Here is a 13,678-nt window from a genome sequence, read left to right on the forward strand (position 1 = left end):
TAATAGTCCAGATTAGATATTGTTATCCAAGATCATGGTTAGGATTCAAAGGGTCCCGTTCAAAGGTTACTTGGGTTAATTTTCACAGGGTTGACAGAGGTGCAAATGCAGAAGATTGTGAGATTCTGCTGCTCTAGTCCTGTTGCCGTGGATTCCAACTGGAAAGAACCTCCTTCTGCAGGAGGCTTCCTGAAGTAAGCTCCTCATTGGCTGCCAGGCTGCAGGTGGGGGTTTCACATAAATGTTATGTATGCATTTTTGGAGGTTTTTAATGGCATTTTATTATGCATTGACTGTGTCCTGACTTCACTTGTGTTACTTTGACTCAAACATGTCTGCATCTAATAATTTGCAAATTCGTGTCTTAAAATAATTTTAGAGTAATTATTAATTTTCACAGACTAGGTTTGAAGTTATACATTTAGCAAAAAAAAAAACGGGCGGAATTTGACCGATCGGTCCGGTTGACACCACTCGTTTCGTAAACAGGAAAGGGGCGTGGCCAACGAATAGCCAGCTCCACGTTGTGGACATACGTCCATGTGGATTGCCAGGAAGTCTCCGATATTTTACCTGTAATTTATCTCCTCTGGACACACTTACACAGCTCCAAAGCTTTTTGAACTTGCTCCTTTTATTCATTCCGGTAAGTGTTGACGAGTGTCATGGCTGCTGCAGTTGTGTGCCACGTAATGCCGATCAGGCTTGTTTGTGCTTGCATGTGCTGCACGGTAGTCGCTTTCTAATCACTGCAATACTTTACTTACATGCATCTTGCAAGCCTTTCGAGGTTAATTATAATATATATAATTGTAGGAAAACGATCATTAAAGCGCGTTTCTTCTCGTCAGCATTTGTTGGTCACAGTGAAGAAAAATGTGACAGCCCTCCTCAGCTTGGCTTGAAAGTTTGTAAATAAATAGTTTGCTAGCAGTAGTAGTTTTACTGCGTATTATTTATTTTATATGCGTTCATACATACATTTATATACACTCATACATAAATATAAGTACACCGACACACATACTGTACACACACACTACGCATTCTCGTGACGTCATCTGGTTTCTGCCTCTTTACTCCACAGAGGCCATGGCCTTTCTTGGGACTGCAGTTAGGCGATTGGTGTCGGCGGCGCGCCCCCCGCTCACCGCCCCACTGTGCCGCACAAGTTGTCGGACCTACAGTTCTGAGCACACCACAGAGAAGAGCGTCCCCTATGAGAAGACACTCAAACAAGATGACACAGTCACATCCGGGCCAACTAAACCTTTACCGAGGTTTGCATTCATAGGATTAACCATATTCGGTTTCTATGACGTCACAATAATTTGTTCTCCTGTCTCTTTGTTCAGGTCAGCTGATGTAGTGGTGATCGGTGGAGGCAGTCTGGGCTGTCAGACCGTCTACCACCTTGCTAAAATGGGCATGACCAATGTGGTTCTGCTGGAGAGGGACCGACTAACTGCTGGAACCACCTGGCACACAGCGGGTAATAGACTGACAGTTTGGGCATGCTTGTGGTTTTTCAAGAACCGGGAGATGCTCAGGGCTTTGTGACTGAGAAGGTGCATTGACCAAAGAAAATGTTTCTGTGTGTGTTTCTCTGTGCCTTTCTTCTAGGCCTCCTGTGGCAGCTCCGCCCGAGCGACGTTGAAGTGGAGCTGCTGGCCCATACGCGTAACGTAATCAGCAAAGACCTGGAGGAAGAGACGGGCCTCCATACTGGCTGGATCCAGAATGGAGGACTCTTCATCGCCTCTAACAAGCAGCGTCTGGATGAGTACAAGCGCCTCATGTCGGTGAGAAACGAAATAGAAACTTTTTTGTCACACAACTGCCAGTTATTGCATTTTCTTATGGATGCTTTAAAAATAAAGTTGCCGTTTGGTTCTATACATGTAACACATGTAGATAATAACTGCTTTGATTACTTTGAGTCTACCGGTGCCAAGAGTCTCAAGTTCAACTCATGCAATGCAATTCTCCACCGTAGAGACTCCTCTTGCATATTTGAAAATGTTTCTTCTCAATGTACAAAGCCATAACCACTCTTTACTTTCCAGCTGGGGAAAGTTTACGGTATTGAGTCCCATGTGCTGTCACCTGCTGAGACCAAGGACCTTTATCCTCTGATGAACGTTGATGACCTCTATGGGACCCTTTACGTGCCCAAAGATGGTACCATGGATCCTGCGGGCACCTGCACCACCTTGAGCAGAGCTGCCTCTGCTAGGGGAGCCACGGTAACATTTACTCATCATATCATATCACAATGTGCAGATAGCTACCATTTCTGTGATGCCCTCCTAAATCAGGTGATTGAGAACTGCCCTGTTACCGGTATCAAAGTGCGCGCAGATGACCTCGGGGTCAACAGGGTGAAGGCAGTGGAGACCCCGCACGGCACCATCGAGACACCGTGTGTGGTCAACTGTGCAGGTCAGGCAATCAAATATTTTGTTTGTCAGACACACAAAATGCAAATAAGTAAATGCTAAAGTTAGGAGTGCTACCATTGCATATATTTGGAATAGAAGGTGATATTTATGTACTTATGGCACAGGAGTGTGGGCCACCAAGTTGGGGAACATGGCTGGAGTGAAGGTGCCCCTCGTTGCCATGCATCACGCCTACGTGGTCACAGAGAGAATTGAAGGCATTCAGGTACTTTTACACTATGCTGACTGGTAGAAATTCTTGATACAACCAGCAGGGGGCACTGTAGCCATTTAAATGTAACGTGTAAAAACCTCAGCTGGTTTTGTGTGTTTTTTTTTTATGTGTGTACATATTCTAATTGTATTAGGCTGGCCGTGTATTTACAAGTCCTATCTGAAGTGACACTACTTAACTTTGTCATGTGTATCAAATTAGCAAATGTGCACCGAGCCAGTGGGCAGATGTGTAACAGTGCTCATCCTCCAGAGGCTGATGCTTTTTAAGCCAGAACTCGTGTCTCTTATCTAGTTTAAGAGGAGCTTAGGCAGCATTACTGTTCCATCACGCACTCACACACGCTTCCATAAAATGGAATAAAGTAGTGGATGTAGGCACAGTCACTAAAAAGTGCTTTCTTTCTAATGGCCAGCCGGGGGCGACTTAACTGGTCATATTTTGTCGGGGAAAAATTATTTGCTTGTCACTCTGATTTATGACGACAGTAAGTTTTCTTGGTGAGTTTACAGTTTGATTCACAACACATTTTTTTCTCATCCATTGTATTATTGGTTGTAAATTATGTCACCATTTAAAGGGAAATGATAAATGCCTCATTTGTGGCGAGGGCTTTTACATTCGACTGAAAATACCTCCACAATGTTGACACTGAGCAATGAAGCTGATGCTAATCTTAATGCAGCTCTGCTTACCTATTGCAATGTCTTAGTAGTTTCTCGAGCCTGACCTTTGCTTGAAAGTGGCCCGAGCTGGCGGTTTCTTTTGTCTTTCTCATTTGTTTTTTTTGTCCTTTTGTGAAGGTGAGGTGTTCTAACATTTTGTTCCATCTGTGCAGAATATGCCAAATGTGAGGGACCATGATGCATCAGTGTACCTGCGTCTCCAAGGTGACGCCTTGTCCGTGGGTGGCTACGAACAAAACCCTATCTTTTGGGATGAGGTAAACTGTTGTGTAACCTCGTAATGCATAGGTGTCAAACTCAAGGCCTCCGAGGGAAACTATGACTACAATGCGTGACAAAAATGTGTTTGACACCCCTGTCTTAATGTGCTGTATGATGTCATCATTGTATTTCAGCAGTGACATCATAAACTGGCATGACTTGCATCTCAGCATCCTCAAACAATTTCAGAAGGAATTTCTATTTCACCCTGATTACACAATTCTACGCAGCGCAATACCACAGGGGGTTACTTTTGATGCAGACATCAAAATGAATCTCTTTACTCCTAGTTGTGCAAATCTCTCCTCCTTGTGCAATGTTTTTTTTAGTGAGAGAGCGTTGGCTTTTATCATGTTAATCAAACAATCAAATACATCACGTAGCTCATTCTGTCGACTTCACATCCTTGCCCGTTTCATCTGTTCTTCTTTCAACTGACTCAAACCCTCAGCGTGTGTGCAATTTATTATGCTGTCATCCTTTTTGAAACTTTTTAAATTATGTTTTGTTTCTTGACCTTTATTGGAGTGAAAAAAAAATGAGTGCACAGGTTAATTAAGTACCAACCTGAAAGAACATTCAGTCATTATTGCTGTCGCTCTATGTTGCTGGCGAAGGTAGTTGAACAAAGATAAATTATTTCTAGCAAAGTTGGATGGGTGTGTTAGTTCTTATCTCTTTATCAAAGCAGATTAGCAGTTCCTCAGTTTGGGTTTATGAATTTGTGCAGGTGTACCTAATGGGGCGGCCCATAAGTGCAAATTGCCTTCGTGTGACGGCTTTCCGAAGTGACTCGATCAAACAGTTCGACTTCATCTTTCGTGACTTAGCGTCTTTGTGCCGGGTGGCGTATGCCGCCGACGTGATTCATGCGTGCCGGAGCCACTTCTTAATCTTTTCTCCTTGTTCTGCAGCCGAGCGCTGGCTTTGATCGCTTTGGAGGAGAAAGAGGAGATGAGAGTTAGACGGCAATAGCGAGAATAGAGGGCGAAGTAAGAAGGATTGATGTCTTGGGAAGGACGTGGAGGACTCTGCTCAATTGGACAAAAGCAATTTCCACTTGAGCAGGCTGTGCTTCGTAAGAAAACAAAACTCCCTGGGCTGCATCGTTCTTGAATTCTGTCCGAAACAGTAAACATGTCAAATTCTTCCACATATGAGGCGTCGAAAAAACAGATTTGTTTTTTTCACATTTATTTTAAATGTTTAATGTTTTTTTTTTGTTTTGTTTTTTTCAGGTTTCTGATAAATTTGCCTTCAGCCTGTTTGACTTGGACTGGGATGTATTCATGCAACATATCGAGGGCGCTATCAACAGAGTTCCTGTTTTAGAACAGACTGGTATTAAATCCACTGTCTGTGGACCAGGTACATACACAGACTCATTTTTTCCAAAAAAAGATCTCCCACATTCAAATTTAGAAATGAATAGAATCTATCTGTGATTCTACCAGAAACACTCATACCTAATTATGAAATAAATATGGAAAAATGGAAAGATTATAATAAATGCAAATTAGTGATGAGGGGAGACTAATGGGTTTAGGAAGATCTGTCTGTCTGAAAATGAGTCTGATGACATCACCATGTAGGCCTACTTTAAGGGAATTTCAAATTAAATCTTAATGACCATAACTTTGTTATAGTACTACAATATTTTGCAATATTAGTTATCAAATAAAGTAATGTTTGTTTTCTTCTGCTAGTGTAATTCAGTCTTTTCTTTTTTCTACAGAATCCTTCACAGCAGACCATAAGCCGCTAATGGGAGAGGCTCCAGAGGTCAGAGGTTTCTTTTTGGGCTGTGGCTTCAACAGTGCTGGTAAGTTTTTTTTTTGTAGAACAACACATTTTGCGCAACATTGGGTACAAGTAAATAAACAGATTTGTTTGCTAGTGTGCAAAGCAGTGCATATTTACATGATGTTCTCGTTTTGTAAGTCAACAACAAGATGAGCTTTCATATTTGACAGAGAAGGGAATTTTAATTAAGCGTACTCTAAATAAATAGTTCTTGCCAACAGAAATGTAAATTTCCAGGGATTTGAGGGTTGATGGTCTTTAAAGAAATTCAAGAAAATAGCTGAAAAGGTCTAATAACTTTAATCAAGTACAACATCCTACAGCGGCATCAAAGTAGTGACTATTAGGGTGTAGGTATTTTATTTATTGTAATTTATAAACTTCCCATGGAATGTTTTTATATATATTTGTTATATTAATTTTTGTAAATTATTTTTATACAGTATTGTATATTTTTACATTATATTTGTGCTTGTTTTCTTATCACTCAGTTGTCACACATTAGCCAGAAATCATAAATAAGGCCATTAAAAACAAAAACATTACATAACCAAATGATTGTTCTGAATTTACTAATGACCTTTAATCTTCCCCACTATTATACCTGAACTCTGACAGACACAAAGTAATCCAAAAGTGCCTCAGGTTAAAAGTGTCATTCCATTAAGTGACTTGACAGAGTTCACCTCTGACTTGAGATATGAAGAAATGTCAGCGTCAAGAAAGATGCATCGTGCGGAGGTGTAAATGTTAAAGTCATCGGCGTAAGAGAAAGTACCCACAAAACAATCCACCGTTAGCCTGGGCTAAAGCTGAAGTCTCGTTATGAAATACTTGCTCTGATGTCTCGCTCTGAAAAATGCCCCCCCCCGCCCGGCCGCCGTCTCATCTCACATCTCTTATCGCACAGAACACATTCACGTCACACAGCGGCTTACTTGGCGCACTGTTTGGGTTTGGGAGAAACCACCGGGCTAAAGTTCAGCACTTGCTTCAAGTGCTTCCTTTTCGGTAATTGTACTCGTTGCCAGGCAACATTGAATTACCTTGGCGATGTCAGAGCATCGGTCAGAACTCTTAAGAGTTTTTGTTTGTACTGATGATTATGGGCATGTAATTGCTTTTAACCACTGGATGTCTGTTGCCATGTCGCCCCATTTTATATAATCACAATAATTAGCACCTTCATCTCAGTGATATTTGGTACGGTACTTAAAATTGCCTGTACTTTAGGCAGTGATGCTTTTAGAAAAGTAATAAGTGCAATTAGTCTGAGTGCTGCAACGCTTTTTTAGCAGATTTTGACTCGCTAATGCAAAAAAAAAAAAGTGAAACCACAATAACAAGTTAATCAAGACCTGCATGATGGTTTCTATTACCAATTTGAAAAAATTAAATCACAGTAAAATGGGGTAAAAAATAACTTATAATTTGTGGCGCTCTACTCTCATGAAGTTTATATGAGGTCAGGCTTGTAATGACTGTTTGTGGAAAATGCATCCGGGCTGCAGTGCCCTCTCATTTGCCTTTTTTAAAATTTTTTATTTTTTTTATGGGGGCGGAACAATGTATGCCAACTGACTCACGAGCCTTCCCCCAGCTGCCCTTCATGGTCCCATCAAGCTGTGTGCAACCAGAGGAAGCCATGCGTTGTACAGCTGTGGATGAAGTTGGGGTCTTTGCCAAAGCGGGCAGTCGCATGCATGCTAGCTTATTATTGCAGCGAGATGGTGGTTAAGGCAAATAAAGCGGGTGTAAGTACTTGCTTTGTGTCTATTTTGGAAAAAATGGTAGAGGTATTATCAAAAGTGTTGCAGAAGAGGGAATAATGGCTTGAATGCGGACATACAATGTTATTATCGAAAGGAAAGCTTTGACGTTGACATTTGGGTTACAAATAGGGTTGAAATACATTTTTCTTCAGCTGGTTTTAAAAAGAAATACATGGAAAAAGATTTTATACAATGTTCTTGTATGTTGTAACGTCAACCCATCATTTCCTTGGCAATCCAGTCTCTATTCAAACTCAATTTCTGAGCGTTTGTAAAAGTGGCGCATGAGAAAGGAGCGGGAGAGACAGATAGAGACACAGTGGGGAACAAATGTTTGCGCAGCACGAGCGAACGGTAATAGAGCGGCACGCAGACAGTCGAGGAGGAAACGAGGAGTCCTGACGAGATGAGTGGATGCACGAACACTCGCACGCCGATGCGTTCTTGCACGTCAGCCCGGTTATCTCGAGTGACATTTATCAGTGCCACCTCGCCCCACTGCTTGTCCAAGTGTCTCGGGAGAACTCTGTCATCCCGCTGTTCTCCTCCCCACCATCCATCCGTTCAGACGTCCACCTCCGGCCCGGCCCCGGAGTGACGACACTGGCAGATGTGTGAAATGATCCTAGATGGAGAGAAAGCGAGAGAGCGCTGATGGGGGGATGAAAGAAAGATGCAAGGCCACTCGGGTTGCGCTGCTGCATATTGATGCTGTGTCGTAACACACACACACACACACACATATGCAAATTGCTAAGAAGGGAACCAAAGGGGAGGGGGGGGCGCTTCGAGGGAAAAACTCATTAATGCTGCTCTGTTGGGACCAAGATGGCTGAAATACTAAATTGGAAGTTAGTGTCGGGGTCAACTAACTTCCCAAATGCTTCTTTTCAGGAGGTCACAATAAAATCATGATGTGAATTTCTCTTTTAATTTTATTCACTTTCTCTTTGCTTATTTTAATGGCAGCATGTTAGCAATAGTTTGACTATGGAAACGAATTTAAATTCTCTCATTTTTGCCAGGTATGATGTTGGGAGGTGGCTGTGGTCGCGAGCTAGCTCATTGGATTATCCACGGCCGCCCTGAGAAGGACATGTATGGATATGATATTAGGTATGTGCAAAAAAAAACATACCAATGTATCATAATGGCAAAGATTTTCATTCTGCACGATTGTGACTTTTAATGCTTGTTTGAATTTCCATGTCAGGCGTTTCCATAACTCGCTGACAGACAACCAACGCTGGATCAGAGAGCGGAGCCACGAGTCGTACGCAAAGAATTACTCCGTGGTGTTCCCGTTTGATGAGCCCTTGGCGAGCAGAAACATGAGGAAGGATCCGTTCCATCAGGTATCTGACAGCTTTTAAGCTATGCTTCACAAGCACAAACACTTAGTGCATATTTTATAATGCCTGCTGACGGAAAGACTGATATTAAAAGTTTTGTTTGCTCGATACACTGGCAGCATGCTAAAATATTTCCCATTGAGATCAATTTGTATTTGAAGGTATTAAATCCAGAGTCCAAACAGTCGCCACATTAAAATCTTAATTAGCTTTCCTGGAAATTAAATGCAATCAGTAGCACATTAGCTTAATTAATTGTAGTTAACCATTTGCTAAAAACAAAACACTCTCTCTGTGTTAATGTTAGAAAGAAGGGGTAAGAAACATCCCACGTCTCATTATTTAACTTTGACTATCACAAGTGTACAATTGAGATTTAACACTTCATCACAAGTGACAAGCTTATGGCAGCGAGCCAGTCGGTCCGAGAGAAGTGAATGTTGTATCTTCAGTCTCTCTTATTTGTTGCCACTTTATAAATTATTTTTAAAATAAGTAAACTAGCAACACATTGGTCGGCAATAACAACGCGTACCACACTTTTTGTCGGTGCGTCATTGCTTGTATCGTTTGCAGTCAAAGTGCGCGTTTGTGATGAATGTCTTCCCGCGTCAAACTTTGACTTTTTTTTGTTGTCTAGCCAGCGTCTCATTTAATTCCTTTGTCATTGTCATTTCTCTCCTCTGTCCCTCCTTCATCCTTTCACCCTCTGTTGCCTTTTCATGCGGTCAGAAAAACGATTGAGGCTGAAGCAGCAGGCAGTTAGCCGTGTCACTCTTCTTCCGTGGCTACGTTTATTAATGCGATCCCGCCATGGCGACTATAAATGACACACTTATCTCCACTCGCCGAGTCTCGCATGTCTTTCAACTTCCCTTTACGCCCGACACAAATTCCTAATGGATCCTCGCCGTCGTATTTAAACATTAATGGCCCACTTAGTCTTGCTTCCTCTTTGCTGACTTCATTTAACTGCCACGTTGTCTGACAGGGTCTGTCCTTGTACATGCTGCTCAGCGTTTTTCTCCACAACAGATTGCGTTAACTAACGTTTGTTACTGTCGACTGTTATTTTATAATTTTTTTTATGGGAGCTCATTACTTCGGCAAAGAAGGAGGTCATGTTTGCCAATTTCAGCAGCAAACTAGTTCAGACTCAACACTGCCTCTGCTGGTCACTGCCTTGTACTGCACTTAAATTTGCTGTCGACTGTTATTTTGTATTTTTTTTTATGGGAGCTCATTATTTCGGCAAAGAAGGTAATGTTTGCCAATTTCAGCAGCAAACTAGTTCAGGCTCAACACTGCCTCTGCTGGTCACTGCCTTGTACTGCACTCAAATTTGCTGTCGACTGTTATTTTGTATTTTTTTTTATGGGAGCTCATTACTTTGGCAAAGGAGGTAATGTTTGCCAATTTCACCAGCAAACTAGTTCAAAATCAACACTGCCTCTGCTGGTCGCTGCCTTGTACTGCACTCAAATTTGCTTCGATAATTCCAAAACGCGATTACGCATCATGCTCCCGTTTTACTATTCCCCGGCCCGAGTGGTCACGTGTTAACGTCAGCTTTCTCCATTCTAATTATGGCACCTTTTCCACCCCCATCTTAACGAGCATGTGTTTGCTACTCGAGAGTAACTTTCCTGCGCGACCAGGCTGCTCTAACCTTCGTCTCGGAGCCTTTTAAGACCCACGCTAATCACTTGCGAAGAGAGATCACCTAGCAACTGGCCTTCCTTCAGCCGGTGAGCAGTGTTGACAGTTTTAGTAGCAGCCCTGGAAAAAAAAAAAAAGTCCATTATTGCCTAAATGAGTCGCGCGTGTGTGTGCGATACTGGTCTCACCACGACATAGGGGTACTTAGTGTTCACTTGTTCCTTTGAAACTAATTAGATGGAGTAATTTTCGGAGGCACCGTGAGCCCGCTTTTGTAACACTAACTGGGGCCTCTCTGACGTGGCTGCTTGCACGTTTGCTGTGTAGCAAAGATGGTAAATATAGCTCGGTGTGGGAAGGCTTGGCAGGAGACGGCTAACACATCAGACACCTACAGTAGCAACTGTGGGCGATTGTCAATTCCAGCGAGGAGGAGGTGAAGCATTTTATTCCGATGTGTTCCATCATATCAAAAAAATTAGGAGACATTTTATGTAATTTGTGAGCTTATTGATTTTAGTCAGACAGTCTATTTATTCTTTTTTTTTGGACTGATATTTTTATCCCGCATGGCTATCGGCGTAATCTTGCATGATTCACAGTTTTAAAAGAAAACACATAAATATATTACTGGAAAGGAGAGTGTGTTTCGAAGGAAAAAGTATTCTACTACCATCGCAAAAAGCATCTATTTTTTTTTAATTTTATTTTAAATAAAAGCAACCTCCCCATCCAACTCCAAAGTAATCACTTGACTATCATACCCTGAGCTCTGCAAGCTTTTTCCTTCCCTCTTAACTGTCGATTGCCTTTTCTTTGCAGGTGCTGACAGAGCAAGGCTGCGTCTTCCAGGAGAGACACGGCTGGGAGAGACCGGGCTGGTTCACCAAGGACGGACAAGCTCCTGTGAGACAAACACACACATATTAAAACCACACTTGCACCGTCAAATCCAAACTAATCCCAGCACGGGATGAAGTTTGTAGTTGTGCAGACACATCGGACTGAGTAGTAATTCCAAATCCCTCTCCTCGTTTTTGTTTATCTGTGTTGTTGGGAAGGTTAAAGATTACGATTATTATGGCGCCTATGACATCAAGACGAATCAGCAGTATAAATACAATGAGCTGCTGGGCAAGGAGTACACCTTTGACTTCCCACCGCATCACGATGTGGTAAGAATGAGCTTGGCCATCGGGTTAGATATGAGCGTTTTGGTTCTTGAGTGCTCACGGTAGATTATGTTTTTCTTCATCTTCCCCAAATGCAGATCAAAAGCGAGTGCCTGTCGTGCAGGCACGCCGTTGCCGTGTTTGACATGTCCTACTTTGGAAAGTTCTATCTCACCGGTCCAGATGCCAAGAAAGCAGCCGATTGGCTGTTCACTGCCGATGTCAACAAGAAGCCAGGTCGGTGTGACTAGCCAACGCATCTCGTATACGTGGAAGGTAGCGACAGATGGTGGAGAAGGATTGACAGTTTCGGAATGAGGCGAGACATCAAAATGAGCAGTACATTTTCTCAATCACCTCCAATTAAGCATTCGGAGCCCGTAGTGTTGTGAAATGAAGTAGTTTATCACTTAGCGAGGCAGGATCAAGTTCCTCTGATTAAAAAAAAATGCAGCCAACAGCAACTGTTTGTCCCAGAGTATACATTCGACACAGACACACAAGATGTCGTCCATGTTTCATGTCAATCACCTTTTGCTGTGCGTGATGGCTGAAGGACAGTCACGGTTTAGCATGTCCCCCAGCCAGCCGGGTGACGGGCGCATTTTATGTCTCTTGAAATTATACACAGATGTCATTCGACACGATGTCGCCGGCGGTCTGGCGGTGACTGTTTCTGCCAGTGATGCGCTCGGTTGACATTTCCGTTTTAATAGGGGTTCACGTTCAGCCGCGTTAGCTAAGGAACAAAACAAAAAAAAGGGTTTACGTGTTATTGGTACAGCTTCTGACAAAGATTGCTGCCAGGAATCGCACACGGGCTTCAAAAGTGTGTCAAGACAAACGAGGCAGATCTGATGTGTTCTCCTTTGAGGTTTGGGGATAGGCCTTTGAAGAAATCACTCTATTGATACATTGGTGGCAAAAAAAGATTTTCTCAAAGGTGCTCTGACAATGTATGGAAAAGCTAACTAAAAAAAAAAAGCATGTTTTTCTGGTACAGCTTAATTCTAATACCCTTGATTTTTTTTATTGTCTTAGTGTATTTCAGATATTTTTGTGTGTTTGTGTTTTGCAGGTTCCACTGTGTATACCTGCATGCTGAATTCAAGAGGAGGGACGGAAGCTGATCTGACAGTGAGCAGACTCGAATCCGGAGCCGCCAACCTCCCGCTGGCACCTGAGTCAAATGGTAAGTTAAAAAAGAAAAAAGAAAAAAAAAAAAAAAATCCTGTCTTCAGTGTCATGTCTTGTTCCATTTGTCCTTCAAATTACTTCCCGCCTTTTCTGGAAAATTGACATCAGGAGTTTGCGACTGTTAAATTACAGGTTGTGTCTGCCTCTAATTTTTTATATATTTTTTAAAGCCAGAAAGTGACCTTTTTTTTTTAGTCGTTGAATTTCTATAATTTTTACCGAAGGTGATGCGTACTACCTGGCCATCGGAGGCGGCGTTGCCGAGCACAACTGGAACCACATTCGAACCGTTCTCCAGGACCAGGGCTTCCGCTGCCAGCTAACGGACCACTCAGAGGACATGGGCATGATCAGCATCCAGGGACCCAAGAGGTAAGGTGGGCAAACATGCACTCCAGCTATTCATTGGACTTGAATGGCTTGATTTTAAATAAAAAACGAAACGTTTTTAAGCTTTTAACCAGCGCACATATTCCGAAACGGCTCCAATCTTTGGATTCACACTCCGTCACATTCTGCTCTACTTATATGTTGTGTTGATGGCATCCCCTTGAGGAGTATTTTTTTTCCATCTTCTCTTGATCTTGCTATATTCTCCCCCAGCCGCACTTTTCTTTTATCCTCAACCAACTCTTATAATCTTCTCCTCACCCCAACACCCGCCCTCCACCTTCTCCTCTTGCTGTGAACGTTTGCGTCAAAGCACTATCAAGTGCGTCACTAGCTCCAGGAGTCTGTCACACTAAAACCGCGTGTGTGTGTCTGTGTGTGTCTGTGTGTGTCTGTGTGTGTCTGTGTGTGTGTGCTCATTTCATTATAGATTCACACAACTAATTGAATGTTGACTATGGGAATTATTGAGTGGCTCTTGACTGGTGTGAACATATGAAGTAATTAAGGCATGTTTTATCTCCAGAGTGGAATTTATGAAGTTATGATAATTAACGTGTACGTTTTGCATGTTTTTTTTATTGGAATTATCAGAGGCCGTGTTTAATAAGGGGTCTCGTGAGAATTCAGTCGGACACCAAGTGCTGTGTTATGTTGAATGCACGCTTCTATTAATCAATAGAAACCTTACTGTGCAAGTTTTTGATGCA

The 13,678-nt window shown here is 42.4% G+C and overlaps 1 protein-coding gene and 1 long non-coding RNA gene across 3 annotated transcripts in view; one reads left to right on the forward strand and one right to left on the reverse strand.

Moving 5' to 3' along the window:
* The first annotated feature begins 88 nt into the window (after nt 1–88).
* Nucleotides 89–13,678, forward strand: part of sardh (sarcosine dehydrogenase) — an 18,339-nt gene continuing 4,749 nt past the window's right edge. Inside the window, exons 1-17 of one of the 2 annotated variants that reach the window (XM_049739018.1) lie at nt 89–224; nt 1,088–1,280; nt 1,356–1,492; nt 1,624–1,802; nt 2,067–2,246; nt 2,319–2,442; nt 2,567–2,667; nt 3,515–3,619; nt 4,862–4,991; nt 5,359–5,445; nt 8,224–8,314; nt 8,412–8,553; nt 11,032–11,115; nt 11,271–11,384; nt 11,480–11,618; nt 12,460–12,573; nt 12,803–12,950. In XM_049739018.1, the coding sequence (XP_049594975.1) occupies nt 1,093–1,280; nt 1,356–1,492; nt 1,624–1,802; nt 2,067–2,246; nt 2,319–2,442; nt 2,567–2,667; nt 3,515–3,619; nt 4,862–4,991; nt 5,359–5,445; nt 8,224–8,314; nt 8,412–8,553; nt 11,032–11,115; nt 11,271–11,384; nt 11,480–11,618; nt 12,460–12,573; nt 12,803–12,950 (2,063 nt within the window). In that variant the 5' untranslated portion in view covers nt 89–224; nt 1,088–1,092. Of the gene's footprint in view, nt 225–476; nt 647–1,087; nt 1,281–1,355; nt 1,493–1,623; nt 1,803–2,066; nt 2,247–2,318; nt 2,443–2,566; nt 2,668–3,514; nt 3,620–4,861; nt 4,992–5,358; nt 5,446–8,223; nt 8,315–8,411; nt 8,554–11,031; nt 11,116–11,270; nt 11,385–11,479; nt 11,619–12,459; nt 12,574–12,802; nt 12,951–13,678 lie in introns of those variants that run through there. The other variant, XM_049739016.1, reaches the window with a different exon arrangement.
* On the reverse strand, nt 5,736–11,059 carry LOC125980168 (uncharacterized). The gene is made up of 3 exons (XR_007485541.2): nt 10,974–11,059; nt 10,220–10,329; nt 5,736–7,823 (listed from the first exon to the last, which is right to left on the reverse strand). It is a non-coding gene; the product is annotated as an uncharacterized lncRNA (long non-coding RNA).

Source organism: Syngnathus scovelli, chromosome 13 (assembly GCF_024217435.2).
Source record: "Syngnathus scovelli strain Florida chromosome 13, RoL_Ssco_1.2, whole genome shotgun sequence".
Lineage (NCBI taxonomy): Eukaryota > Metazoa > Chordata > Actinopteri > Syngnathiformes > Syngnathidae > Syngnathus > Syngnathus scovelli.